The sequence below is a fragment of the Aspergillus aculeatus genome (genome assembly GCF_001890905.1).
Source record: "Aspergillus aculeatus ATCC 16872 unplaced genomic scaffold ASPACscaffold_4, whole genome shotgun sequence".
Classification (NCBI taxonomy): Eukaryota; Fungi; Ascomycota; class Eurotiomycetes; order Eurotiales; family Aspergillaceae; genus Aspergillus; species Aspergillus aculeatus.
Window position 1 is genome coordinate 369,771 of NW_017962979.1, and position 27,669 is coordinate 397,439.

Here is a 27,669-nt window from a genome sequence, read left to right on the forward strand (position 1 = left end):
CTGCGAGGTAGAATACTCCTTCGCCGGCAGCCTTCTAGCTCGGGCGTCCTAAGTGCATATTCACCCAGGGCTATTGTGTCTGAATTGACCTACAATCCCACAAGATGCGGTTTTTTCCTCGGCAGAGTAGCAAGAAAGCGGCTCACTCTCTCTCGAGAACGAGTTCACAGACATCGATTCCTTCCTTGTGAGGTTTCCTTGAATGCCATGACTGTGAGCTTTGTACTGATGGGCACAGGAAAACTGAAAGTTCAGTTATCACCACGGAGCTATCATTGATCATAGCACTCCTGCGAGACAATTTCACCGCCCACTGTGGCAACGCTGTCGCATGCCTATCCGCACGACTTTCGGGATCAAAGCTCTCAGTCCAACAGCTTTCAACCCGATTGCCTGGGGTGTGTCTCGCGATACTGGCATTTGCGTATGTCTTTGACATCGCAAACCAGGCCTTCTCCGTGGAAGAGGATGCCCTCAACAAGCCCAAGAGGCCTATTCCCTCCGGCAAAATGAGCGTAGAGGGCGCTTACACGCGCTGGCTACTGAGCTGGATTCTCTTCCCCATCTTGCTCCATCTCACCGTGGGTCTCCAAGCCACTACATTTCTGGTTCTGTGGGAGGGGTGGGTTCTGCTGTTCTACGTGTGGCCCAGATTCGATAACTGGGCCGCGCGCAATTTGTTCACGGCGGTTGGAGCCGTACTCCAGCTGAACCTGCTTGATGCATTGCTCGAGAATGTCGAATTTCCGAGTGCAGAGGGGACCTCGCTCAGGTGGCTCTTATTTAGCTGGTTAGTCATGACCATTCATGTTCAGGAGTTTCATGACATGGAGGGCGACAGGAAGGCCGGCCGTCAGACATTGCCACTGGTTCTGGATCAACGGGGGCAACTGTGGCTACGTGGTGCCACGGCGGCGGGTATCGCCTGCACTGCGATTGCCAATGGCTCGCGGATCCAGTACGCAACTATGTCATCGAAACCAGCGCTGTTGCCTCTAGGGCTGTGTCACCTACTTTCCATGCTGGCAGTAGCTGTGCGTCTTGTGACGCTGCCGGTAAAGGAGGCCGACAAGGTGACCTACAAGTATTACTATACTCTGGCGACTTATACTATGCTGCATTTCCATGTGTGTGCGGAGCGTGACGGACTGTGAGAAACACACTGGTCCCCAGAACCTCCCCAGCTCAGTGGCCTCACTGTTTTTCCTTCTCTTTGCCATGTTCCCTCGCAGCACTCACTAATCAGAGAAGACTTTGTTGTCCCGTGTTCTAGGCATTCACATTCTCAGTATGTTTAGAACCATGTTACCACGATTGTTGCCTTGGGGCTCCGCCGTAACTTTGAGAGATTTCATAGGACTCTTCCCGTGTAAACATTTAATAGCTTCTGGAAGGTAAGCCTGCTGTTTATCTCTTTTCCAAAAGAAAAGGCTTCTTTCCACCCGTGCTGAGGAAAAGCCAATGCGTCATCAACCCCCATCAAATATCAAACAAACCGCTGTACCCGCAATGTCAGCACATCATATCCGCACACCCAAGAAGCATACTTCGGCAACCGAATAACCCCAACTTTTTTAAAGAATTCCCGCGTTATAACCTTTGGTGCAACGTACCCAGGCTCAAGGACCGGAGCAAGCACATAATTCGGCGATTTGATCCAGCTAAACAAGGGAGTCTGCATCTGCCCGACCTCTACGAGGAAGAACTGAATCCGCGGACTATACCCCAAGCGTCGCCCTTCCGCCTCCAGGGTGTGATGGAGGGCGCTGAGTCCAGCCATGCTGCACGCGTAATCGACCGCCCAGCGAAATGCAGGTGTGCGACCACCGAGCTGTTGTTGACAATACTCGGGAGGTTGCCGCTGAGGATCAGCTCAAGGAGGATTGCTCGACTGGTATGGGCTGGCCCAAGGAGATTTGTATTGACAGTCCTGGCGGAAGGGTCAATTGGGAGGTCGTGAAAGGAGAATCGGTTTATGGACATAAGCGGGGCCTAGGTGTCAATTCTGTACTTTATACGGCCCAAATGAGGAGTCATTTTCTCATAAGAGGTGAAGATGCTCGTATCGGCTAATTTTACCGCCATTCATCAACCTTGCAGGGCGTTGTGGGGTGCGATGAGCACATAGCACGGCACGTATCCCACCTTGCATGCATGTGACTGCCAACAGAATGTGATCTGTCAGATACCGGGTTTATTCACATCGTACGTGTGGCCCATTCCTGGAATCTGGCCAGGTCATGCGGTATGCCCTTGCTTCGATCTAGTGCATGAATTGGCGGTGTATGATAACGAGTAGGCGAGGTAGTGCAATCCGGGAATATTGACGATAGAAGGAGACAAGGTACAGAGTCTTGAGACGGAAAAACAAGAATTGAGAAACGAGGTACTTTCCAATACAATGATATCCCTGTCACACATTTTATACACAGACTTTTCCAATCCAGCCTTCCTGGCCATACAAGTCAGGACTCGTCGGAATCTGCACACTTTTCATAGACCGAAATGAACCAACAGCGGGTGCACATTTTATTTGTTTGTTCGAGACGGCCTTCAGTCAGGAAATTATGATACTATTCAAAAGGGCTTGTCAGTCAGTCATGGTTTAGTTCATGGAGTTGGGGAAGATTGGGATACTGTGATAAGGTTCATTTCTAATGACAAAGAACGGTAACGTAATTGGTAAGCGAGTGGGCACTGTAAGCGAGTGGACAGGACCTCCATTACATATTAAACAGTCTAATTCTTAACTACTATATCTTATTAAATACATATTGAATAGTTCTAGACTGTGGTATAGTATATAATAGTATTAAAGGAATATACTGTCTGAATTTTAGATACCTTAGATCTATGTTTATTTAACTCTCTCCTTAACATAAAATATATAACTTTACAATCTATCATATTTTATCTATGTAAATAAACATATGAACAAGCTTATAATCGAATATATGGTTTCTAATACGTAAATAGACTAAATTACAGTTCTTTCCATATCAAAGAAGATAAACCAAGTGAGTTTCTGAGAGTGAGTTTATATGCAATACAGGTCTGCCCACTTGCTTACAGTGCCCACTCGCTTACCGATTACGCTAATCAGACTGGACTGTAAGTTGCTTGATTGTCTTCGACTACTACCACCAGTTCCCATATCTACAGTATTGCACAGAAGCTGAGATACGAGTATCTGTGTTGGTTAAGCAAAAGAATTTGGAACCGACCCGGGACCTTGATCATCTTTCCCGATTTTCACCATGAGCATGATCTTCAAACCAGAGAGACAGCTTCCTCTACCAACCACGGATCTTCTTTCCTATATCTTCGACGATCCTTTATATGATCCCAACGAACCGGTAGGACCAATCACTGAAGTACTGCTCATTTCCAGTACCACCAAAATCTGACTACCGCGTCTTAGATATATATCGACGCACACAACCCAACCCTCACGATATCATGTAATGGCGCCAGAAAAATGGTCAAGCAGCTCATTCAAGGCCTCCAAAATTCAGGACTCGAGCGCGGCGATTGTGTGGTCATACATTCTTTCAACAATATCAGCACCCCTCTCCTTTCTACGTCCAAAAGCCAAAGATTAACCCTTAACTGCAATAGATATACTACAGCGTCCTAGTGCTAGCCATCATCGGTGCAGGCGGAGTTTTCACCGGCACAAACCCATCCCATACGACCTCAGAGCTCGTGCACCATCTCCGAATCTCCAAAGCTCGGTTCCTCATCTCCGAACCCGATCTCATACTTCCCATCCTCGAAGCCGCAAGACAAGTCAACCTTCCCGAAGGTAACAGCTGGGTCCTCGATACTCATGACGCCTCCACCGATGTGGCTCCAAGCAATGATCTCCTCACCATTTCCATTGGTCTATCCTCTTGGCGGACACTTCTCACACACGGCGAGTCTGAATGGCAGCGCTTTGACAACCTCGCCACCACGAGGGAAACAACCGCCGCCCGATTCCTCAGCAGCGGGACGACGGGCCTCCCAAAGGCCGTCGACATCACGCACTACAACCTCGTCGCGCAGCATACGCTTGTCTTTGAGGCGCATCCGCGGCCCTATCGAGTACGCTACCCCCACTTTGCCCTTTACTACTTCTCTCACCTGAGCACGTAATCATCTGACCGCCAGGAACATAGATGACGTCCCTAATCGCCCTTCCCGTCTTCCACGCCGCAATCGCCCCGCTCGTGCACATTGGCTCTCTGCGCTCCGGCTACAAGATGTACATCATGCGGCGCTTTGAGCTGGGCTCGTATCTACGGTTCGTGAAGCAATATGCGGTCACGGATTTAATCGTCGTCCCGCCGATTTTGACTGCAATCTTGGCGTCTGACTCCCCGGGCCGGGAGACGGGTCTGAAGGAGGTCAGAAATGTGGTCTGCGGTGCCGCGCCGCTGGACAAGGATACGCAGGGTAGGGTCGTGCGTGAGCTGCTCCCGGATGGTGCGCCCCTGACGCAGGGGTGGGGCATGACGGAGACGTGCTGCGCGGCTATGATGTTGCCTTACCCAGAGGTGGATGACACGGGGTCGGTAGGGCGCTTGATTCCGAATGTTGAGGCTAAGTATGCTTCTCTTGATGTTCGCCTCTTCGTGATCCGGGAACCCTACTGTGGTCTGTAAAGCAGGGGCTAATTAGCGTGAGCCATGGTTGCAGGTTGATCGACGACAACGGAGAGAATATCTCCGCCTACGATGTCCCCGGCGAGCTCTGCATCCGCGGCCCCACTGTGACACCAGGCTATCATGAATAGTCCGGCAGCGAACGAGACCGGCTTCGACGCGGATAGCTGGCTGAAAACTGGTGACGTAGCGATATGCGACGGTGTCACGCGCAAATGGTACATCGTCGATCGAAAGAAGGAGCTCATCAAAGTCCGAGGGTTTCAGGTGGCCCCGTCGGAGCTGGAGGCTGTCCTGCTGTCGCATCCGGCGGTGGTTGATGCTGCGGTGGTGGGTGTTTGTGATCCGCTGCATGGGAGTGAGAGGCCGCGAGCGTTTGTAGTGGCGAAGCCGGGCGAGCTGCTGCGTGGCGATGAGGTGAGACGGTATGCCGCGGAGCGGTTGGCCGGGTATAAGGATATCTCTGGGGGTGTTAGGGCTGTGGAGGCCATACCTAGGAATGCGAGTGGGAAGATTCTGAGGCGGGTGTTGAGCGGTCTAGCCGAGTGTGATGCCGAAAGTGGGAGACCGAATTCGAAGTTGTGAATTTGGCGGCCATTGAGGTGCTTTTAGTGTACATTTAGGAAAACTAATAACAAGATGTCCTCGCAATTGTGGTCACATGTTGTTTGTAGTTTTATATGTATCTTCGAAGCCTCGAATATCGTGTTGCACAGAGTGTTGAGCCTCATGCGGTATCGAGATGCAATCACACAACTATTCGAGGCACACACTGGCATTAATACACGCTAATGATCGAATATTTCCTCCAATATTACCTCGGAGACATTATTGCCCAGAAGCCCTCCAGTCCGCGTCGAGCATGCACGAGTATCACCTCCGACTTATAGCCTTATGAGGAGGCGAACCAGAGCAGTTTAGAAAAGGTTTATTGCCCAGGCCTCTCTGCCAAGGTGATATACTCGCTGGCCCTGTCAGTGTAGCGCGCGTGCGGCCCAAAACATTATCGACCAGTTTCATGTACAATTTCCCATGCCTACAGAGTACCTCAGAAACAATGCCGTTATGTCTATCAATTGTCGCGTAGATACAAACCACATTCACCGAGCCAACCCGGCCCTCACATGAAGCTAGACCCTACCGTGATTCATTCATCCACCTGTTTTTTTTCTTCTTTTCTCTTTCTTTTTTTTTTTTGCCTCTGTGAATATCTCTTTTGCTTCATATATGAACCAGATGATGCACGTTTCTTTGAAGAATAGGTACTTTCTTTCCACAAGTTTAGTTCATCAAAATACATCGCTAATCGAAGATCAAAGTTCTTGATCTTTGTTGGTGTTTCTCCTGTCATGGTTTCGTACAAATAACTAAAATTAACAATATATTCGACTCGCCGGGAAAAGCCTTACAAGCTCCAACCACCCACCGATTAAAATCACAGGCACGGATGCGACTCTACACCCGACGCAAACGTACAGGCAAAGGCTCCCAGAGCCGAATGTCCCCCAACCACTTCACCACAGTCGACCGGTCATTGGGCACAGGTTCGACCCTAGTTTGGGTCTCGGGGATCCTTGGGTGGAGGAGGAGCAGGAGATTGCACAGGTCCGGATCCTGGTCAATGTCACTATCGTTGACTGGGAGGGGAAACTCGCTGGACCATCTGAGTTCTATCCTTTTGTCGCGCCACCAGACATCCAAGGGCAGAGTTAACTTGAGCCGATTCAGAATGTCAGTTAAGTGTTCGTAAAGTGTTTCATGCTCCTTCTCCTCGTCTTGTGGCCAGTCTTCAGTGCGGACGATGGCCCGTATCAGCAGATGACGCTCGGACGGGGGGGACGGCTCGGTGCGAAACTCCCTGCGCCTGTAGCGGTCTTCAATCTGGCTGCGGAGGCCGATAAGCAGCTCCGGGATCGCGAGGTTGATTGGGGAGTCGTAGACCCAGAAGTCGAGATACCACCGGGCTGGATCGGGCGGTGCATGTGGGGTCGAGGGCTGAGCCTCACCTGTACATGACGAAGGCATTGGGTGACTCACTGTTTGTACACTTGTCTCTGGTGTTGTAGTTTGAATTGGATGCTTTCATGATAGCTGACGGGGTAAGTACTTATACCGAAAGGGAGTAAGCTGTTAGAGACTGACCAGGGGAGAATTTCATTATGTGAGATTCAGGTCAAAGACATTGCTTACACCATGTGTCAGTCGAGAATGCCAACACTGGCATAATCCGTTTAACCACTTCCTGCCTCCGATTGCGGTTGTTATTTTATGCCAACTGTCAGAGACATTCATCCTGGCAAGCGAGCTCTCCGGGAGTACAGCGTTTGGAGTATAATGGTCTTTAGAATATCTTTGTTACAGCAGACAATAGTGTCAAGAAAAGCTCTGGAAATGCTCTTTAAATCCGTAGGTGATATCGTGGTTGGAGCAATATTAGTGAGTTCTTCCGAGAGAGGACGTTCCGCCAGCTTTATGAATGGCAGCCTTTCAGGGTTGTCGTAAACAAATGCCCTTTGTATGGAGCGATATTGTACTTGAAGACGACCACTGATTCGTTCTTGCAGGACATATCGATCTGTCCTTAGCAAGAGTTAAAACTTTCTACCTCCCCGCAAACTAACACTTATGCTACTACGGTTGTTTCTCATCTTACACACCCACATCTATGATTTCACAACAACCCTATGCCTTATGACTGACTGACTGACTGAGCATTGCAGTCGCTATTCAAAAGTCATAAACAGCATCAACGCAATACTACATTCCGCCACCAAAGGAGAGATATAGGAAGATTCAATGCCACTCACGTTATTTCTACGAATTCAATCGTAAACACAGCTCTTGGTGATGGAGTTTGAGCTCGGACACTGTGCGGCGGGAGCAACAGAGGGTTGATTTGCAGGGAAGCAGATCGGCCTTACATTTAGCTTGCTCGCTGGGCCGTACGTGGATGGGTAGTAGTACATGAGAGATTAATTCCCGTCAGCAACGGGTTGAACTATTGAGTTGCAGAGTATGCGTTCAAGACATCTGGGGGTGAGAATTGACTGGGCTGCCAGCCCCGCTGCAGAGGACGCTGGAGCATACGTTGATCAGATCAATTAACAATAGCATGGCCGATTTATCTGTATGGTCTCAACTGGTGCCTTCAGACTCATCTTTGCCTTGGACATATCCTTCAACATCAAGTAGCTGAGAATAGGAAACACTGTCTCTTTAGCGACTGCATACTACGCAACTACGAGTCCTATGAGCATGTAGTTGCCCTCTCATGGGTATACTATGTCTTGCGAGCGCCAAATCCATACCTTGTCAGTGCGTTTATGATTGACCAGCTTATTGCAAATACAGTAGGAAAGTGGCAAGATCCTCTTCTTCGTGCATGGATGTTCAGATGGCCGGCAATCCCTTTCAGACTAAGTAACCATGATCATTGACGTGCAGAACGTGTTTTGGGTGAATGACCTATGAGCACATGCACAAAAGAGCACCTATCAGCTTGTGGCTGTTGATAATGGGCGGATATACTGTGGGCGTCAGACTGACGTGTGATGCCAAGTCCCCGTCCGCCCGCCCAAATAACCCAGCGATCTGCTGCATATTACACTTGCATCCGCCCAACCAGAGCCCTGGGAGTCATACTCCGATCGACCGGAGGAACCACATTTTATGCGTACATGTACCAAGCTCCGGCACGGCTTCCTTCCCAACCTATGAATCGCCCTATGTCTTTGCGCAATAGTGACATGGGCCTCGTATGCGGTACCGCTTGGAATACGAAGCTCGGCTACTTACATTAAAAGCCCGGCAGAGTCCCCTAGCATGAATTCCCAGAATCACATTTTCCTATCCATTGGATACAATTGAATTTACCCAACAGATACAGTATGCTCCCATCTCGCTTCCTGAAGCAGTCCCTCCGCGGAGGTCTCTGCAAAGCCACCTCCCGGGGTCCTCCCGCTGTCCTCCCCCGCCGGCAGTTCGCCATAACCGCCGTCCAGCGCACCCAGATTTCCGAGGTAATCACCAGCGACCACCGCGACCTCGAGGATGCCTACAACCACATCAAGAGCGCCGCGAACGAAGAGGACCAGGTGAAATGGCAGAACCAATTTACCTGGGCGCTGGCCCGCCACTCTCTGGGCGAGGAGCTGGTGGTGTACCCGTCCATGGAGAAGCACCTGAAGAACGGCCCCGAGATGGCCGAGCACGATCGCATGGAGCATCAAGTCGTGAGTTGGCCTCCCATGTCCTTCGATACTAAGCTGACGAATATGGATGCAACAGGTCAAAGAACTCCTCTACAAATTCCAAGGGCTCAAGCCTACCGACCCGGAATTCATGCCGGTGCTGGAGAACCTCTGGGGCAACCTCGCACAACACATCAAGGAGGAAGAAGGGAAAGATCTGCCGCAGCTGGAGAAGAGCTTGGACGAGGGGGAGTCTCGGCAGATGGCGGCCTCGTTCCACCGGACGAAGCAGTTTGTGCCGACGAGGAGTCACCCCAATGCCCCGAACAAGCCGCCTTTTGAGACCGTCGCGGGATTGATGGCGGCGCCGATGGATAAGATTAAGGATATGTTTAGGTCGTTTCCGGAGACGAAGGATCAGGCGACCAAGTGAAAATCTATGGGGGTAGAGAGGGTGGCTAGGATGCTGTATTATTTTCGAGATCTGTACTGTATACTGAACACGATGTAATTGACTATGACTTTACTTATTGACTTGGGGACACACAATTAGACGTACGAAAATGGAGTTATGTGTAGTAAGTCTGTTGTGTATTGGCATCGTCCATACTCAGCTCTGTGGGTAGGGCCAAGAATCTTAATGTCCAGAGGGAAGCTGGTAGAATTGAGGATTGGGCGGCCGGCCAGACGAGCCCAATCTTCGACTAACCTACTCTCTCTTAGTCAGGGTTGGGGCATTGTTCGAAAGCAATTGAATCATATTGATTCAGCGCCTGTATATTCTGCGACATAGAGGTAACGAAGTGCGCATCTCAAAAACCCGGCCGCTCCGGAGATTTGCTACTGCCTGGTCAGCACTTCGGATCCATCCGATCCAAGATTCAGCCTTAACCGGGCTCTGACCTGGACTTGTTACATCAGACCCTGCGAGAGGAAACCGAAGCATACGACCCCATATTCCCTAGTAAATCCTAAATATCGCCCAATTTCGGGGAATAATTACATGCAGGGTCAAAGTGGTGCGCTACTGCCAGCTGGAGTCCGCCGGGAAATCTCCAGCGCGTCGTAGCTGGTCTAGTAGCTTCCGGCTACACCTGCCATAACATTGGTATTGTAGGTACTCATCATCCCGAGGAGCCCGTGGGGGCAACATCCGATATGTACATGGTCCAACGGTCATGCCTAGCCCTGATCCCAGGCCAGACAGGATACGGCCAGCCAGCACTGCAGGGAAGGAGCTGAAGTGAGCTGCTACTAGGCTGGCGCCGGTTGTCTATATAATAGCGGCGAGAAGGATGACTAGCTTTTGACCATACCTACCGTCACCGAAGGGACCGCAGAAAATGACACCGGCTGTTTGACCCTATCCCGTATGTTAGCCTCAATTTCCCAACGAAATGCTCAGTAGAATAGAGTCGACTTACCAGGAGCATCGAAGACACTGCCCAGCCTAAGTCATTTGAAATCTGAGAAGCTGTCGAATCCGTCCAGCCAAAATCCTGGACGGACTGGGCCAGGCTCATGGTGCCTGAGATGTTGAAGTGTTGGAGCCATGAAGACCAACCATCGCCGTAAGAGGATGACGGGAAGCATTGGGGACATTTTGAAAGGCGCTTTTGCTGCACTCGCCGCATGCTGCACCCATGGTCAAGAGCCAGTCACGGTAAAGATAAGTAGTGATCAGTGAAGTGGAGGATTGCCTGGGTGGCTGTTCATTGGGTATAGGAAGAGGTATTCCCTCAGGTATTGATGATAGCACAACTGTCATGGCCACCAGTCTAGATGACCCGTTACCCTGCGCATTGACAATTACCCCATTCCAGCCCAGCGAAGTCCGTGACACATGGCACAGGATGCGGAGGTGGAGCCGTCAATTCGTGCGGAGTCGAGACCGAATCTGTCTTCAGTACCATTCCAGGATAGCTCCGAAAGATATTTTCGGATTTTAAGATGCTTATTGGTTAATTCTCTATTCTGGGTACTATTATTCTAGAGTACAATTCCATTCATCCCCACCCATCTCACGAGAGAGCAGTCGCTTTGATATGGTTCAAGGCGCTTCCAGCCCGTAGCCACGCGATTTGACCAGCATGATAGCTATGATTCAGCTTGGCCTCCCACGCCTGACCCTCTCGGGGTGTGACTCGCATGACCACCTGCGAGTTCGGGGCAAGCTCGCCCTCCTCAACGCCAATCAATGAAACCCGGTCGCCCTCGGCAATACGATCGTATGTAGCTGGATCCTCAAAGGTTAAAGGCAGCATACCCTGCTTCTTCAGATTGGTCTCGTGGATTCTCGCGAAGGAGCGTGCAATCACCGCGACGCCTCCCAGATACCGGGGCTCAAGAGCGGCGTGCTCCCGCGAGCTGCCCTCGCCGTAGTTGTGATCACCCACAATACACCACCTCACTCCGCGTTGCTTGAGGTCCCGCGCCACCTGCGGTACAACCTGCAACTCAGATGTGATAGGGTGGTGGGTATGACCCAGTAATTGCGGGTCATTCGCGGGGAGGAACGCATTGGTCGCGGTGGTAAGCATGTTGTTGCTGATGTTTTCCAGATGGCCCCGGTACTTGTACCACGGACCGGCGGGGGAAATATGGTCTGTCGTGCACTTGCCCTTCACTTTGATGAGCAGCTCCATTGTCTGTGCCGCGCCCTTCTGCCAGGCCGGGAAGGGTTTCAGCAGTTGCAAGCGGTCAGAGTCGGAGTGTATAGCCACCGCTTCAGCGCCCCCGTCACTCGACGGTGGCTGAAACAGGTCCTGTCCACTTTCGAACTGTGTGGGCAGTTCCTCGCCGACCGGAGGACTCAGTCGCACATTGCCTTTATCTGAGGCGATACTATCCGTCAGCGGGTTGAAGTCCAATCGCCCGCCGTAGGCAAACGCAGTCACCAGTTCCGGCGAGGTGACAAAGGAGTGCGTCGCTGGGTTGCTGTCATGACGACCGATGAAGTTGCGGTTGAAGCTCGAGATCACCGAGTTCTTCTGCTTCTTTGCCACATCCTTGCGGTCCCAGGAGCCGACGCAGGGTCCGCACGAGCTGCTCAGAACCTTGGCTCCGGCATCGCGTAACTCCTGCAAGATACCATCGGCCTCGGCTGTCGCGCGGATGCGTTCACTTCCTGGGGAAACCATGAACGGGGTCTTGAACTTGGTGATCCCCGCTGCACGGGCCTGCGACACGATCTGACGGGCTTTGTCTAGGTCTTCGTAGGAGCTGTTGGTGCAGCTGCCGACCATGGCGTGGCTCAGCTCCACGGGCCAATCCTGCCCGGCCACCGCATCCTTCAGCTTCGAGATCGGGTGCGCCAGGTCGGGGGTGTATGGGCCGTTGACGTGGGGCTCCAGGGTGGTCAGGTCCAGCTCGATGATCTGATCGTAGTAGTCGTCCGAGCCCTCATCCGCCGTTAACAGCGTGGATCTCGTGTTTCCAGCCTCGATCCGCTCCGCACTGTCCGCTCGTCCGGTGGCCTTCAGGTACCGACCCATGGCATCCGAGTAGGGGAATATGCACGAGGTGGAGCCGATCTCGGCGGACATGTTACAGATGGTGGCCATGGCGGTTGCGCCCAGTGTCTGCGTGCCGGGGCCGAAGAACTCAATGACCCGTCCTTTACCCCCGGAGACGCTCAACAGGCCCGCCAACTTGCATATGATATCCTTCGTGGAGGTCCAGCCCTGCAACTGTCCTGTCAGCCGCACACCGACCACCTTCGGCGCCACCAGCTCCCAGGGCATCCCCGACATTGCATCTACGGCATCCGCGCCTCCAACCCCGATTCCCAGCATCCCCAGCCCTCCTGCATTGGGTGTGTGCGAATCCGTTCCAATAATCAACCCACCAGGCCTACTTGCATTAGCTCAAGCCCCTTCCGCCCCTCACCTATACTCAAAGATAGACTTACACAGCATGATTCTCAAAAATAACCGTATGGATAATCCCCGAACCAGGCTTCCAGAACCCGATCCCGTATTTCTTCGACGCACTGCTCAGGAACTCATACACCTCGCGATGCTCCGTCTCCGCCCGTCGCAAATCCTCTTCTGACCCTTTTTCGGAGATGATGAGGTGATCGCTATGCACGGTGGTGGGCACGGCCACGCGGGGCAAGCCCGCGCTGATGAACTGCAACAACGCCATGGTGGCCGTCGCATCGTGGCACGCCACCCGGTCCGGGCGCAGTTCCAGAATGCTCTGGCCGCGCTGAATCTTCTCAAGATTCCATTCGCGGTTGCCAGAGGTGATCAGGTGGCTGTAGAGGAGTTTCTCGGTCAGGGTGAGCGGCCGCTTCGAGCCTTGCTTTAGTTGCTCGAGGGTACGGAGTTGGTGCGCGTAGTTGACGGCGGAGTGCTGTTGGAATTGCACATCAGCAATTAGACATTCTTCCCGAGGCAGATGGCCTATTTTGGGGGACGGAGGTCAGTCTCACAGCAGAAGAAGCTGGTTGCGTTGCATAGGTTCTTGTGCTTCGGATCTGGAGATGATGGTGCGCGCGGTTAGTCCCGCGCAGGGAGGATGGGAGTCGCTGCATCGTGATTCGGGGTGTCAATGGTTTCCACGCATTGTTCGAGGAAACGAGGACAGAAAGAAGTTGCGAATTTAGTCTGCCATTTTCTGTTCCTATGAAGGTTCTCATATTACTCAGATGCTTGTACGGTACCCCGCAAGCTTTTTTGGAGAGGGTCTGGAGAAGCCCGAGTTCGGCGGGGTTGGTCCGGGGCGGTGTACGGAAAGATTACAGCTCAATACTGCCACCACAATAGAGATATATTGGATATCGAGGGCAATAAGCGGTGCATTTCGAATCAATAAGGAAATCGTATCACTTCTTCCTGTCTTCTATTGGTCATGATGCTCTATAATAGACCTTTCTACGCTTCAGGTTGAGGTGTGAAGTCTCTTCATGTTGCATCGCGAAGGTCTACCCCAGTTATACAATACGCGTAAATACCGATGCTTAGACCTACAGGATGCCCGGAGTAGCCCGGGAACCGCGGCTGCACTGTGTAATCGGCAAGAACCGATGCATCCATCGGATGGAGTACAGTACCCTTTCTTCAATCGGGGATGGGTTAACACTGTCTCTTCTCAACATCCTACAATTTACACCCAATATTCTCCTCTCAATTCCCCCATCCCCTCACACCCTATACAAAGCCACAACCAAAATGGCTCTGCGTTCCGAAACAATCCAAGCCCTGCGGCGGTTCGCCTCCTGCGACGTGAGTACCTATCCCCTCGCACCTTCTGACAGCCCCCAAACCCAAAACTAACCCTTGTCCTCTTCCTCAAAGATCGGCGACGCCCTCGTCAAACTCGGCGTCCCGAACGGGGGCTACCTCTCAGGCCTCAAGATGTTCTCCCCGGGACTCATGTGCACCAAAACCAAGATCTTCGGCCCCGCCTACACCGTACGCATGGTCCGCGACTCGGACAAAGCTTCCCCGAGCCCGCCCAAGCACTTCGCCGACGCCATCCCCAAGGGCAGCGTGGTGTTCGTCTCCCAGCCGAAGGGGCTGGTCAGCGCCTGCTGGGGCGGGCTGATGAGCACGCGGGCGCAGAAGCTGGGCGCCGCGGGCGTGGTGATCGACGGGCGGTTCCGCGACGTGGCCGAGCACCGGGAGCTCGGCGTGGGGCTGTTCGCCCGCGACGTGAGTATCCTGGGGTCGGCGAGTTTCACGCGCTCGTCGGAGCTGAATGTCCCCGTCACGTATGCGGAGGGCACCACTGGGGAGAGTGTGATCATCCAGCCTGGGGATTACATTGTTGGAGATGCCGATGGGGTGGTTGCGGTGCCGGTGGGGAAGATTGAGAGGTGTGTGGAGTTGTGTCAGGAGCGGTTTGAGATTGATGAGGAGACGAGGCGTTGTTTGGAGCGCGGGGAGGAGATGGGGGCGACGATCAGGCGGTTGCGGAAGTGAGTTTTTGGTAATTGCATGTATTTGGGTCACAGGTGCTGGGTGGAGTCACTATTTATGTCTTTTTACTTTGGCTAGTGGAAGGACTAAATATCTTGTATGTCCTGGATAAATTTGGTTTGCTGTTGCATCCAGCTCGAGAAGTGGTCGGTGTCCTCTGGAGTTAGATCAGATAGATCCGTCAACTGCGCAAGTACGGGAATATATACTTACGGCACTGAGGAATGGTGCATTTCCACAACAGTAACAGCCCAAAACCGTCCCTTGGTCTCGTCCTAATATGCTACAGAAGTACAAGAGTGTCAGAAACAATTTCTAGTCTTCAATACGCGAAACAATGCAGAAAGCGCTGTCAGAAAAGATAAAGTGAGTAGAAAACGCATTGGGGCTATTCTGTTTCGAGCCACCCCGCACCCCGGATGCTGAGGTAATCAGGCTAGCTCGGCCTCATCGGCAGAGGAAGTGGCTGGCCGCTTAATCTTGCATGATCAACCCATCTCCGGATTTCCTTTCTCCGTCTACTGCGTGACTATCAATGAGCCCGAGATCGCAAGATGCGGCTGCGCCGACCCCGGCCAAGAAGGTCCGTCTAGCGTGTCGGCGATGCAGAGCTAAACGCATCAAGGTGCGCCTGTAATCAGTGACTCCTCATTGGACACGCCACATTATCCATCATCATCGGCTACCGGCTAACCCTCACAACGCAGTGCGATGGCGGCATTCCAGCGTGCTCGAACTGTGCCCGTGCTAAAGAAAGCTGTGTCGATGTCGATGGGCGCAACAATGACATTTCCATCCCACGCGAGTACGTCCATTCCACACGTGTGGACAAGGTTACGAGCTGACAATACATCAGCTATGCCGTGAGGTGTCATGCACGGATCGAATGGCTCGAAGAGCAACTCTTGCTTATAGATCCAGACTTCGACCTCTCCAAGGCACCACCGATAGATCAATCGGTGTTGCCAAATACCGTCCCACGTAGAACGCCATCGCTTACCCCGACGGGGAATACCGCTGTGCACTTACCGTCGGCACCCGGGAAATCAAATACCAGGAAACGACCGTTTGATTCCCTGCATGCATCAGACAGTGAACTTCTACCGCAAACACCTGCTCACCTACCAAGTACAGAACACGCGGAGCTGCCCGCGTCATGCGTGCAGCAAGCGGCTGAAAAGGAGGCTGCTACCCCATCGGCCGAAGCACGCTCTGTAGCCATGGACTTGGGGATGCTATCACTCCACTCCGACTCGCGACAAAAATACTATCTGGGGTCCTCTTCCGGTCTGTTCTTCACGAAGTTGATTGGGGCCGATGGTCCTCTCTCACCAGCTACCTCCACCTCGTCGTACGGGACGTGGGGGAATTCGAAACGCCGCACTGCCCCAAGTCCTTCGCCTGAGGCGTATCGTTTGTTGTACAACAAACTTAGAAGGGTACGCATACGATCCCGTCCTACCCATTCTTGATAGGAGAAAAAGCGACATCCCTGTTGTTTCTGGCGGGCAACCATCCTTGCTGCACACCATAGGCACCTGCTGATCATTGGCAGGACTTACCTTCGCCCGACGAAGCCAACCATCTGATTGGTATATACCTTCAAGAGCTCCATGTCGATCACCCTTTCCTCCACGCCACCTCTCTGTTCAACGCGTACAACGCACTCTGGTTCTGCTCGGAACGCGGGTACCAGGGCAATGTGGACCTCAACGGGTGGCCCAAGGAGATGGAGCCATTTTCGTACAACGGGCGATTCGACAAGGTGGCTGACGCCGACATGACGCCCATCTCCATATTCGCTGCCGCGCTCCACGTGTTCATGGTGCTATCCCTTGCGGCGACGATCCTCACGCGGAACAAGAATTTCGAGTACCCGCCCGCCCGGTTCTACGCGATCGCCTCCACGGCCGCAGCCGAGTGTCTGAGCGGCATTTCCGTGACGGCCCTGCAAAGCATCCTCCTGTTCATCGTGCAGGGGATGGTGGGACCCACCAATCTGAGCATCTGGACCCTAGTGCATATTGCCATGTCCCATGCGATCGATCTCGGGCTGCATCGGGAGCCGAAAAACGACGCGGACAATTCGCCCACCGCCCTTGCTTTACGACGGCTGATCTTCTACACCATCTACAACCTCGACCGGTGTGTTCAACCTGCTGGCTCGTCATTTGTCTTCCTACTCACTTCCTGTATCGCAGATCCATCTCCACAATCCAGGGCCGACCGCTTGGCATCCGCGATGAGACCTTCGACATCCGGCTGCCAGGTCTCAACGAATTCGTCGTCGACGAAACCGCCAGCACCAACGTCAACAGCCACTCGGAGCTGCGCTTCTCGATCCACCGCTTCAAGCTGGACGCACTGATCTCGGAGATCAAGCTCCTGCTCTACCACCTCCCCAACCGCAGCAACGCCCTTTCATGGCCGACCGACACGGCCGGGGAACAAGCGCGCATCAAGACGGGTCTCGACCAGTGGCTCGCAGACGTCCGGGCCACCCGCACCCCCTCTGAGGAGCTCACCACCACCACCACCCACCACGACGAAGACCACGTCCTCCAGCACCAGTGCAAGATCCTGAAGCTCGAGGTCCTGTACCACGGGGCCATCACGCTGCTCTACCAGCCGTCGCAGGCGTTCCCGTCGCCCACCGCCGCCGCCCTCCTGCACTGCTACCGCAGCTCCCGCGAGCGGATCCACATCTACAACCGCCTCGACTCCCAGGAGCACCTCTACTACACCTGGCGCAACATCCACGGGATCTTCGCCTCGGGCGCGACCATCATCTACTGCTTCTGGGCCTCCCCGGAGCTGCAGGCCGTCGTCCCCTTCAAAGAGGCCCTGCAGTGTCTGCGCGTGTGCTCCAACCTCCTCAGCATCGGCGGCCAGTGGTGGCCCTCGGTGCGCCACGGCAAGGAGAACTTCGACCGCATCGTCGACCTCACCGTCGAGCGGTTGAGTCAGAAGCACCACCACCACCAGCAGGTGCAGCAGCACCAGCTAAGTGCGACCGGGGCGAATACGCTGCAAGACCCCACGACCAGCGCAGTCGACGACGGCCCGTTCCCGCCGGCTTACCCGCCGGTGCCGACCGACGGAGCCACCCCCAACATGCAGCAGCAGCACGAACAAGAGGCAGTGGAGAACCTGCTCGGGTTAGCATCGGTCGCGTGCGATGCCGGGCTCGGTGGCGACCTGGATTTGGAGATGGCGACGCAGCACGATCCCATCATGGAGAGCTTTTTCACCGAGTACCTGCAGGGCGACTGGAGCTGGGATCCGTTTTCGACGGGGTTGGAACCGCTGCCCTGACGGTCGGTCGGATATGAATGGACTCGGCTGTACTGTGCCCTACCTACCCTCTCGGCCCGGCGGGCTCCGATCAGATCATATCACCACTCGACAGTCTTCTGGATAATAGCGGTAGCCGGACAGGGGGAAATCCAGATTATTCTGGTTGCAGGGGGAAAAACCGCCATGGCGAGTTCAGATTCCAGACTGTCTCATTGTGCTCTTGTGCGATTACCAAGATAACACATCCTCGAGATTCAATTGCCAACCATTGCGCCTCTTCCGTTATGGCACGAGAGCGAAGGGGGAAGCGAGCCTGTAAGGCCGGGAGGTTTGAGCTTTCCGGTAGAAGCTCGGCTCTGGCTCAGGCCACGACCGTGCAAGCCACCTAGAAATTGGCTCCACAGCACCGGTGGGGTAGCAGCAGGGCAGGGGGGGGTTTTCTCGCTTGGAAGTTCGAACCCATGCAAATGAGCTCACAATCCTACTCATACTCATACACGATCGCACGGATTCGGACGATACAAGGTGAACCCAGCGAGTATCCTGGATAATCGACGGGGTTCAACGAACAACCATTAGATAGACTACCTATGATTAACCGGTTCGACCGGGCTCCGCTACGTCGAAGAGCGAACTGGATAGAAAAGCCTCCGGTCTAGACTCGATACCCTAAATCAAATCAATGTATCAATCAAGGAAACCACGCAGTAAGGTACCTAGTACTCATGTACTCGAGAGATCTCCTGCATAGTATCAGTCGATAACGAAAACAAGATTTCTTTTTTTACACTATAGCGTCAACGATACTGTACAGAATGTACCTTAGTTTACAATCGAACGCTGCCATTCGACAGGATCTGCAATGCACCCGGTCAAAGTGTTGTGCTGGGGAACGTCATACAAAAGTGCCACCGAAGAGAAATTCGCCATCATCATCATCATCATCATCATCATCATCATCCTGATACCCTTCCAAAAAAAAAAAAAGGATTAGACTACTTGTCATGACATTCGATTGCGTTGTGTCGGAACGTGTTGACCAATGATCTTGCCTCAGGATAAAGAATCCGCTGGAAAAATAAAGGGTTTCCCCGTGCTGGCGTGATCTTGGTTGTGTGCGCCCGTTAACGGACCAGCGTTTGGGGAGGGAGGGGGGAAGTTCCCCGCTTAATACATACTGTTACAGCAGCTACGTAAAGTATGTCTAGCAAAGTATATCTGATTGAATCCACCCGAGCTCTTCTCTCTTCAAAGTGGCGAGAGAAAACTGTCCAAGTATCTAGAGGATTCGGTGGGCGGGTGGGCCATCAATGCTCCTTCACCAATTCGAAAGTGCAACAGTCATTGACCATCGATCAGACTTTGCCGGCTGAATCCATCTGAGACCAAACATCGACCACAAAAGCAAGAAGAGAATAGAAAAATCTCTACTATTGGAGGGATGAAGCATGGCCGGAAACGTCGACCGCCGGGTAACTTTTCCGCAGGGCCGCAAGCCAATGACCGCCTGAGCGCTGAGGCATCCACCACTCGATTGCACGGTCGCATTGCGAACCCACTAGGAGAGAGGCAGTAAGAAGTGAAGCAGCCGGTTTTCCAAGGAACTTTGGGCCTCTCTTGCTCCATGTTCTCTCCACCGAGTGTACTGTGTATACAATATCCTAGTCTGACCCGCACTTGAGGGGGGGCCGGGAGCTGGCTGGCTTCTAATGGGTGGGTTGCGTGAGTGAGTGGACGGGGTTACAAGCCGCGAGGAAGAGGGTGATCCTACTAAGTACCTACTTATCTCCACTTTACTTAGTAAGGTACGGTACAGTGACTGCTCTCCAGTTACAGATAGATATACACAGATGTACAGTACTCAGTGCGCGCACACGTAGGAGGCTGCGGGATTGCAGCCTCATTAACGGGCAGAGGCAGATCTCCAGGGGGTTGCGCGCGAGGGCTGGATCTAATTAACGGAGACAATCGCTTGTACTCGCGTGCTTCGTTCTTTCATCATGGATTTTCGGCACCTTCTGATGCTCACTGAGTCATTTTCATCATGAAAAGTCATGGCTTTAGTTATGATAGAGGGGACGGGAACGGGATCCCAAGAAAAGTCAATGGGAAGAAGCAATGGATCGGACGAGTCGGAAAAGGAGATGGAGATTGGAAGCATGTAGCAAAAACGTGCGTGCGTGCGATGCGACCTTCGTTGGAGGTTCAGGTTGACTTGTTCCAGATGTAGGTACAGTACAATTGAACCTTGAAAGTGTACAGAATGACGGCAGTGAACGATTGGTTTACTCGACAACGGGAAGAATTCTGATTGGCGGAACAAAGTCCCTGGGTTCGAAGCGGAAGCGATCGGCAGATTTGTCATCGAGTCGGTTGCATCGAAGAACAATAGGAAGGTAAGAATGAAATAGAGGAAGCCATGGTTAGAATTTCGCGCAGCAGGATAAGGGTTTTTCGGCAGAACATACAGTACGCTTCTAGACAATTCGTTGCATCTATTCCGGTAGGTACCACTTCAGTAAGTACATAGAGAGTACATACTAGGTCGGATGAGGCGGGAAGTAAGCAGATCGACTGGAGACGTCATTTTCAAATCCAAATCCCTCTCCCCCTCTCCGCGATCCAAGATATCAATGGATTTTTGCTGGAGATGGAAACCACCTTGATCCATTGGGTCCAGCCCACCGGAACATTGGCGCACCCAATAATGCGCCCTGGAGACATCCTCCTTCCCCTGTCAACGGCCTAACCATCGTTCCTTGCACTGCAAAATCTCTCGCGCTCTGCTGTGAGAGCCGATCAAATGCCCATTGAAAATCTCCAATGCGTCCCCCGGAAATATCCTCCAGCTCTCTCGCCTATCTCAACTCTCTTTTTTCTCTTTCTCATCTCTAGTGTCGAAACTAGCTGGCCCGCATGCATCGTCATTGCCGGGCCCTCAGACGGGGGAGTGTGCTTGGTTTCTAATAAAGATGTATGATACTCCTCCACACCACCTCCCTACAATCCATACTACTCATACTCATACTCATACTACCTACTAAATACACCCTTCCTGCTGTCCCACCCTCCATTGGACTTACCTTTCTGCATACTGACTACTGGTAATCACGGAAAGAACCTTCCTGTCACTATCCTATATAGTTGCACAAATTCTGTCACTTCCCTGAGATTGTCTACCCAGTCCCTTCCGGTTCCGCATTTTCTCAACCAGAACACCGTGCAGTGGCAATCATCTTGTCCCCGTCCATAAGACCAAAAGTAAAACCTCGAATTGCATCGCGCACCACCACCTTGCTGTGCAAGAGAAGCATACAGTGATGTCCGTCAATCTCGAGCACCCCTTCATGCCAGGGGCCCCGTCCAAGTCCGAAATCACCTGGACCGGCCCAATGCCATTTTTCTTAGACAGCACCGTCTCGTCCGAGTTCCTAACGATGCCATTGTTCGACGGGATGCAAGAATGGTCGCTGAGCGGGAGCACTCCGGGTGCTGCAGCCGCAACCGCACCGGGGGGGTTCGACGGGTTCCAACAGCAGCAGCAGCAACAACAACAACAACAACAACAAAAGCAGTCACAGCCGTCACCACCGCCGCAACAACACCACCACCCCTCCCAACAAGCCTTCATGAATGCATACATCGAACCGAACCTCTTCTCCCCCGACCAACCCATCCCTCTCCATGTCCATCAACCCCAACACCCGCATCTCGCCCCGAAAGAACCCCTCCTCGACCCCGCCATGCACCCCTTCGCCGCCAGCCCGACCTCCTACCACGTCCCGATGCACGAGATCACCTCCCGCGGGAGCATCAGCGACCAGTCCCACCGCAGCAGCTACGGCAGCATCAGCAGCAGCAGCAGCAGCAGCACGACCGGGTACAATGCGCCGCGACGGCCCAGCGAGCCGGTCTTCTCGCCGACGCACGACGCGGTGGAGCATCAGAAGCGCGAGCGGTTCCTCGAGCGTAACCGCGTGGCGGCCAACAAGTGCCGGCGCAAGAAGAAGGAGCACACCCGCCAGCTGGAGAGTCGGTGCATGGAGGTGACGCAGGCCAACTCGCGGCTGGAGTCGGAGGTCAGCCAGCTGCGCAGCCAGATCCTGGAGCTGAAGAACGAGCTCCTGCGGCACTCCGGGTGCGACGACCCGGCCATCAAGGCCCATCTGGCGCGAATGGTCGCCCACCTCTCGCAGCGCAGTGCCTCGGTCTCAGGCCCCAGCGAGTCCGAGGGGGGTGGGCCGCGGGCTAGGTCGTCGCGGTCGACGCCGCTGTCTCCAGCCTATGAAAACATCGCGAAGGAGGAAGTCGAGCAGAAGGCTGCGTTCGGGTTCGATGATATGCTTCATTTGCCTAACGCAGGTGGTTCGAAGGCCGATGAGGAGGAGGTGGAGGAGGAGGAGGAATTGAAGATGAAGGAGAGTCCGTGATGATATACGGCCATGCAGCGACTACACTTGTACACGACTGTCTTACGAGTTTTTTTTCAGGGACATGGGATCGGCCTTCTGCTTTTTTGCTTACTTTCTTTTGTTTTATCTATTACTTGGGACTGTACCTTTTGATGTACAATATCGCGCTGTTCTTCGCAACGGGCAGTATATGGAGCTCTGATGGATGGGATATAATGGTTGGGTGTACGGGACAAAGAGAAGGGCTCTACTCATGGCGTTTTAAATAAGCAAGCGCAAGCGGATTGATTCATTGTTTTTCCTACTCAAAAGAACCGCTGATCATGTGAAACACAAATAACCACTACTACTACCACTACAAAAAAAATACGAACAATTTCAAGTCGAAGAATTTTGAATCAGACATGGGGAGATTTTGCGAGCCAGAGCCCACTATCAGCAATTTTCTCCTCACCGGGGAGAAAAACATTTTGTCTAGATGTCGAGGGGCAAGCCAGTGAGCGAACTACCGAAGATCTCACGATCAAAAGCATTCCCGAACATTCGCGATCGGGCATGATGTCACGACTGTCGGGCTTACCCGAACAGGCAGGCCATTACCCCACCGCGCGGAGCTTAGTCAGTGGAAACAGGATTGATGTGAATCCTTTCTCGCCACTCCACCGTACTCACTCTCACTAACTTTAGCTACGTATGGGGTGGGTTCTGCGGCCAAGCATGTTTCAACGTCCAAGCTTGCTTCCCCAACCCTGCCGTGTTTCACCCGCGTTAGCCTTTCCGTCCGTTCCTTTTCGGAGAGTTTTTTTCGTTGGATGTGGGTTTGGGGGTGGGAAAAAAGTACGATTCACAATTTAGAATTCGAGGGATTTGCGCGATCGACGCTGACTAGTCTGGGAGGGGGTTAGTTTGTGGGTTTTTGCTGGGGTCTGTGCTTCTACACGGACGAAATGTCATGGATGCTAAAAATGGAATCTCTTAAGTGGTGTACTGTACTGCACCTTCGTACTTTGTTCATTCGATGTAAACATATCCACCACCATTTGCCACTCACGATTCTCAAAACTAGTGTACATTCAGTTTCCCATTCTCGTTCGACTTCATTCCATGCAGGACGGGATAATCCAATCAAATCATTTCACATCGCAATCGAGCATCACGTCATAATCCCCCCAACCTTGTACAATCGAACGTTGGGGGTGGATGGGTTTTGAGCCTCTTACTCCTCCGGGGTGTCCGCGGTGCGGGAGCCGCCCTTCCGCCCGGCCTCGCGGGCACGGGGGTCGCCGGGCTCGAAGCTGCCGCCGGAGTGCTGCCCGCCCTTGTGGCCTGCCTCGCGGGCGCGCGGGTCGCCCGGCTGGAAGCTGCCGCTGGAGGCGTGGCCGCCCATCGAGGCGATTTCGCGCTGTATTGGGTTAACTACGGATTCGGGGGAGGGTTGGAGGGGAGATGATAAGAGATAGGGGACAGGGAAGATGCGAAACTCACCTGCTTATCCTCGTCCATGCTGGCGAAACCGCCAGAGTGGCTGGATTGGCCGCCCTTGCGGGCGATGTTTTGCACTTCCTCGTGGGGGCGGTTGGAAAAGTTGCCGGGGTTGGTGTTGTGGGCCATTTTGGTGGTTTGGCTGGTTGGTATTGGTTTAGGTTGATGATAATGTTCGTTCGTAGGTTTCTGAGTTGGATTTTGATAACAGAGTTGCGATAGCGGTATTTATGCCTGTGTATGTAGTCAATTGAGCAGAGGATGATTCCCAGTTGATGTCACTCCGGCTCCTACCTTACGTATCCCTGCGAGGTGTTGATACGAGGCGATGATGCGGTGGTTGAGGGGAAAGTACGGGTGTGAAGTCACCCGACTCTTCCAGAAAAGTACCGGACCCCTCCTTTTCGACAGAAGAATTACTGCCAATCGATCGAGACAAGTGCCGGTAGATCGGTGAGCAGACCGAGGATTTTCGATGGTTCCTGCCCTGCTGAATGTGGTCATCATGATGAGCTGGTGCAGGGAGTCTCTGGGATTGAGTTTCGAGGGACCTGCATTGCGGAGGTGGTGTGGCCAGTTGAAGAAGTTGCCGGGGAAGAGGAGTTAGGGTTAGGCCGCAAGAGACGAAAGTGTGGAGTGACCGTACTTCATCATGACGGAAGTGGGGCGCTCGCGTGGACCCTGATCTGCATCTGGAATGCGATAGATCATTTGATCGGCATCTAATGCTTGTGTCGTGCAGGGTGTGTTTCGTAGCAGGAGGGACTCATGATGAGACATGAGACATGAGATCGATGCCAGAAAGGGTAGGATTTGGCAGTTCGATAACCTATTTGTTGGCTGTATTCATTGCTGGTAAGCGAGTCCTGCATAGCCGGTTCAAAAGAACGGACTCCAAGAGACCAATTTACGCTATACTCGTGTAGTTTGACATGGTAATCATATTGACATTGCAATGATAAGAGATTATTTCTTTCGGATTGCTCTTCATTCAAGACCTGTAATTACATTGTAGGCATATTAGCCATTCTGTACATGACGCCCATCCTCTTACTTGTCTATGAAGGCAGAAAAGTAATTCTCTAGATCAGTCACGTCCTCCATGGCCCCGATCCAACCAACATGTTGGTCCGGTCGACAGAGTACCACGCAGCCAGCATTCTTGTCAATCCCATAGCCGTCGTAGGCACCACGACAACCTGGGCTGTATGAACCCTCGTCCGCGAATACTCTCGTGTAGTCCCATCCCCACGTCTCGTCAAACGGGTGAAACATCTCCGGGAGTTCAAGGGCCTCCACAGATGTACGCGGGCTCGCATGGATGAGGATGGCCTCCAAGAGCCACCCAGAACGGGTCCCGTATCGCTTCTCACACATGCGTGGAAGCAACGGCTGCTGGTTGAAAGTTTTGGCGAATGAGTTCAAACGCACACGATGATCGGCTTCACGAATATCCCCGGCAAATACCAGCAGTCTCCACGACCCATCGCTGGGAAGTCTGGTCATCAAGTTGATTGATGCGCCTTCGGCATGATTGACCACATAGAACGGATCTAACCGTCTTCCGACTTTGCTGTTCCTTGCCATGCTCTGTGTAGTCTGGTCTGCAACGAGGAGACCAGGACCATACGTCACCCCTAGACCCGATATAAACTCAGAGTACTGATCCCGAACCGATTCAATCCCCTTGGCCGCGCCGGCGTCTTTCTCATACGCCCCGACCAACTGCGCATCTAGCTCTAACAATTCCTCTGCCACCGGTCGTCGTTCGGACTCGTATGTCTCTAGTATTCTTGAGCTAACGGCTCCGGTGATGACCGCACCTATCTTCCAGACCAGGTTGTATGTATCCTGCATCGACACATTCATTCCTTGACCTGCCTTGGGGGAGTGAGTGTGGGCAGCATCGCCGGCCAGAAATACCCTTGGCACCAGTAAGTGTAAAGTCTTGTATGAGACTGAGTTCAGGCCGACGTTACCTGTTGTGGGGCCGGAGTTGCTTGACAAGCTGCTGTTTTATCTGTGTCTTGTGAGTTAGGCTATACGGGAGAAGTGTTCGGATGTCATGTACATACCGAATATATAGAGTACCAGTCACAGTGCTGGTACCTCAACTTGTACGGTTTCATCAAGCTGTCTGCCGTCCCAACAAGCTCATCGAGCGACGGCTCATGCGTTGTATCGTGGCCATTGCAGAGCTCCTTGTCGCCCTTCGGATGGATGTAGAACCGAACCAGCCGATTCTCTCGGGGTGCGGTCATCATACTGCCACGGTCCCCGGAGCTGATCGCGCACGATAGACGAATGTCCGCTGTTGGATGTTCAGCATGGATTCTGATCAATGTCATAGGATTGCACGATGTACGTACGAAAATCGGTGATAGGAGCAATGTCAAAGACCGCCCAGGTCGACTCCCCCAGATTCTTATCGACCGGGACGTGCAACTGGTTCCGGGTCCAGCCACGTGCACCGTCACATGCAATCAGATAGCGACAATGAATCGTCTTTGAGCCATCGGTTGTGTCTTGGGGATGTAAGCCGGGTTCCAATGCACGAAAAGATAAGGTCCCTCCCCGAGAAAAGCTTACCCTGCGCCTCGCCCGACACGACCTCGACGACCACTTTGTGATCCGTCTCGGAATTAGACTCCGACAGCGTCAATTCCCGTGCTCTGGTCCCGTATTCAACCTGCATCCCCTTCTCGTGGAGATAGTCGAGGAAAACCTGCTCCGTAGCGCCCTGGTTCAGCAGCCGCTGATCATACACTGAGCTCCCGGGCGATGACGGGGCCCGTTTGCGCCGCTCAATGTGCCCTGTGCTCTCGTTCATCGCCTACACTCTCTTGATTAGGCCCCCGTAGCCCAGCCACAGCTGATGCGACAGTACTCACCCAATATGCCATCTCCGTATGCCGCACTGACTTCCGCAGAATGGGATCGACGATCCCGAAACTGTCCAGGATCTCCAGCGTGCGACTCTGCAGCCCGTCCGCGTGGCCCGTCGGCGTCCGCCCGGGCTTCTGCTCGATGATCCGCGTCTGCATCTGAAACTGCGCCGCCCAGCAGGCTGCCATCAGCCCGGCCGGGCCGGCGCCAATAATCAGCAGATCGGTGTAAGATTCGTTTCCCATTGTTGCATTATGGTGGCGGTGGTATTGCCGACGAGCGTGTGGCTAAATGCATGGGCTTTATGCGTCCAGCGGCCTTCGTGTGCGCATTGCATCACCGGTCAAGTGTTACGGCTGCGTATGAGCGAATACCGGGTTTCAATTCACTTTTTCCGGGCGCGGGGAGATGTTATCCATACCACATGTCGACGTCATTGCATCATTACCCTATCCGAAACACCTCCCCTTTCTTCTGTGTCTATGGAGAATTGCTTTGGTGTTCAGGACGAGGATTGAGTCATACCCTGTCTTCTCGGTCCAGAAGGCTGATTTTCACTAACCACACCCTAAGCAACGTGCACACCTGCATTATTATGTAATCCTTACCTTTATGCGATCCGGAATGAAGCATATGACCACCAAGCTCATCAGGCAAGTACTTCTTTTGCTTGTGCGGTGTATTCACTGTATAGCTATGTGTTTCTCGGAATAAATGGATGGATGGTACAATAGATTAGACATAACGTTCTCGCGTGAGGCATCAAGAACACATGACCACACAGTTTGAAGGAGAAAGCGGTCAGGGATGTAGAGCTCGGATTACGCTACGC

At 53.0% G+C, this 27,669-nt stretch overlaps 12 protein-coding genes across 12 annotated transcripts; 6 read left to right on the forward strand and 6 right to left on the reverse strand.

Moving 5' to 3' along the window:
- Positions 1-509: 509 nt before the first annotated feature.
- ASPACDRAFT_40787 (uncharacterized protein) lies at positions 510-1,154 on the forward strand (the record flags this gene model as incomplete). The annotated part of the gene is made up of 1 exon (XM_020200817.1): positions 510-1,154. One exon carries the CDS (start codon positions 510-512, stop codon positions 1,152-1,154), a length of 645 nt encoding a protein of 214 aa, XP_020058310.1.
- On the reverse strand, positions 992-2,031 carry ASPACDRAFT_114462 (uncharacterized protein). Its single transcript, XM_020195803.1, has one exon. It carries the CDS (start codon positions 1,778-1,780, stop codon positions 1,487-1,489), a length of 294 nt encoding a protein of 97 aa, XP_020058311.1. The 5' UTR covers positions 1,781-2,031; the 3' UTR covers positions 992-1,486.
- Positions 2,032-3,161: 1,130 nt separating this feature from the next.
- Positions 3,162-5,438, forward strand: ASPACDRAFT_1879461 (uncharacterized protein; the record flags this gene model as incomplete). The annotated part of the gene is made up of 7 exons (XM_020198164.1): positions 3,162-3,356; positions 3,422-3,538; positions 3,619-4,086; positions 4,161-4,588; positions 4,681-4,753; positions 4,794-5,193; positions 5,341-5,438. Exons 1-7 carry the CDS (start codon positions 3,258-3,260, stop codon positions 5,436-5,438), a joined length of 1,683 nt encoding a protein of 560 aa, XP_020058312.1. The 5' UTR covers positions 3,162-3,257.
- A 663-nt stretch (positions 5,439-6,101) lies between these two features.
- Positions 6,102-6,804, reverse strand: ASPACDRAFT_40791 (uncharacterized protein; the record flags this gene model as incomplete). Its single annotated transcript, XM_020200818.1, has 2 exons — positions 6,102-6,652; positions 6,789-6,804. 2 exons carry the CDS (start codon positions 6,802-6,804, stop codon positions 6,102-6,104), a joined length of 567 nt encoding a protein of 188 aa, XP_020058313.1.
- Positions 6,805-8,653: 1,849 nt separating this feature from the next.
- On the forward strand, positions 8,654-9,245 carry ASPACDRAFT_9509 (uncharacterized protein; the record flags this gene model as incomplete). Its single annotated transcript, XM_020206134.1, has 2 exons — positions 8,654-8,878; positions 8,934-9,245. Coding segments are annotated over 2 exons (537 nt in total), but the record flags the coding sequence as incomplete, so codon positions are not given.
- Positions 9,246-10,018: 773 nt separating this feature from the next.
- Positions 10,019-10,359, reverse strand: ASPACDRAFT_40793 (uncharacterized protein; the record flags this gene model as incomplete). Its single annotated transcript, XM_020200819.1, has 3 exons — positions 10,019-10,074; positions 10,157-10,199; positions 10,261-10,359. The coding sequence occupies 3 exons, from the start codon at positions 10,357-10,359 to the stop codon at positions 10,019-10,021; spliced, it is 198 nt and encodes a 65-aa protein (XP_020058315.1).
- A 498-nt stretch (positions 10,360-10,857) lies between these two features.
- ASPACDRAFT_50750 (uncharacterized protein) lies at positions 10,858-13,373 on the reverse strand (the record flags this gene model as incomplete). The annotated part of the gene is made up of 3 exons (XM_020202390.1): positions 10,858-12,688; positions 12,747-13,192; positions 13,272-13,373. 3 exons carry the CDS (start codon positions 13,371-13,373, stop codon positions 10,858-10,860), a joined length of 2,379 nt encoding a protein of 792 aa, XP_020058316.1.
- Positions 13,374-13,891: 518 nt separating this feature from the next.
- On the forward strand, positions 13,892-14,906 carry ASPACDRAFT_114464 (RraA family protein). Its single transcript, XM_020195804.1, has one exon. It carries the CDS (start codon positions 14,197-14,199, stop codon positions 14,761-14,763), a length of 567 nt encoding a protein of 188 aa, XP_020058317.1. The 5' UTR covers positions 13,892-14,196; the 3' UTR covers positions 14,764-14,906.
- On the forward strand, positions 14,882-18,075 carry ASPACDRAFT_1865648 (uncharacterized protein; the record flags this gene model as incomplete). Its single annotated transcript, XM_020197863.1, has 8 exons — positions 14,882-14,917; positions 14,974-15,385; positions 15,468-15,565; positions 15,617-15,852; positions 15,931-16,199; positions 16,316-16,905; positions 16,962-17,316; positions 17,455-18,075. The coding sequence occupies exons 2-8, from the start codon at positions 15,296-15,298 to the stop codon at positions 18,073-18,075; spliced, it is 2,259 nt and encodes a 752-aa protein (XP_020058318.1). The 5' UTR covers positions 14,882-14,917; positions 14,974-15,295.
- A 3,653-nt stretch (positions 18,076-21,728) lies between these two features.
- On the forward strand, positions 21,729-22,701 carry ASPACDRAFT_76443 (bZIP transcription factor). Its single transcript, XM_020204714.1, has one exon. The coding sequence runs from the start codon at positions 21,801-21,803 to the stop codon at positions 22,485-22,487; it is 687 nt and encodes a 228-aa protein (XP_020058319.1). The 5' UTR covers positions 21,729-21,800; the 3' UTR covers positions 22,488-22,701.
- A 745-nt stretch (positions 22,702-23,446) lies between these two features.
- On the reverse strand, positions 23,447-24,291 carry ASPACDRAFT_114473 (general stress protein). Its single transcript, XM_020195805.1, has 2 exons — positions 23,955-24,291; positions 23,447-23,871 (listed from the first exon to the last, which is right to left on the reverse strand). The coding sequence occupies exons 1-2, from the start codon at positions 24,078-24,080 to the stop codon at positions 23,686-23,688; spliced, it is 312 nt and encodes a 103-aa protein (XP_020058320.1). The 5' UTR covers positions 24,081-24,291; the 3' UTR covers positions 23,447-23,685.
- A 710-nt stretch (positions 24,292-25,001) lies between these two features.
- On the reverse strand, positions 25,002-27,082 carry ASPACDRAFT_25331 (uncharacterized protein; the record flags this gene model as incomplete). Its single annotated transcript, XM_020199324.1, has 6 exons — positions 25,002-25,875; positions 25,931-25,971; positions 26,027-26,262; positions 26,321-26,476; positions 26,541-26,784; positions 26,843-27,082. The coding sequence occupies 6 exons, from the start codon at positions 27,080-27,082 to the stop codon at positions 25,002-25,004; spliced, it is 1,791 nt and encodes a 596-aa protein (XP_020058321.1).
- Between the last annotated feature and the right edge of the window lie 587 nt (positions 27,083-27,669).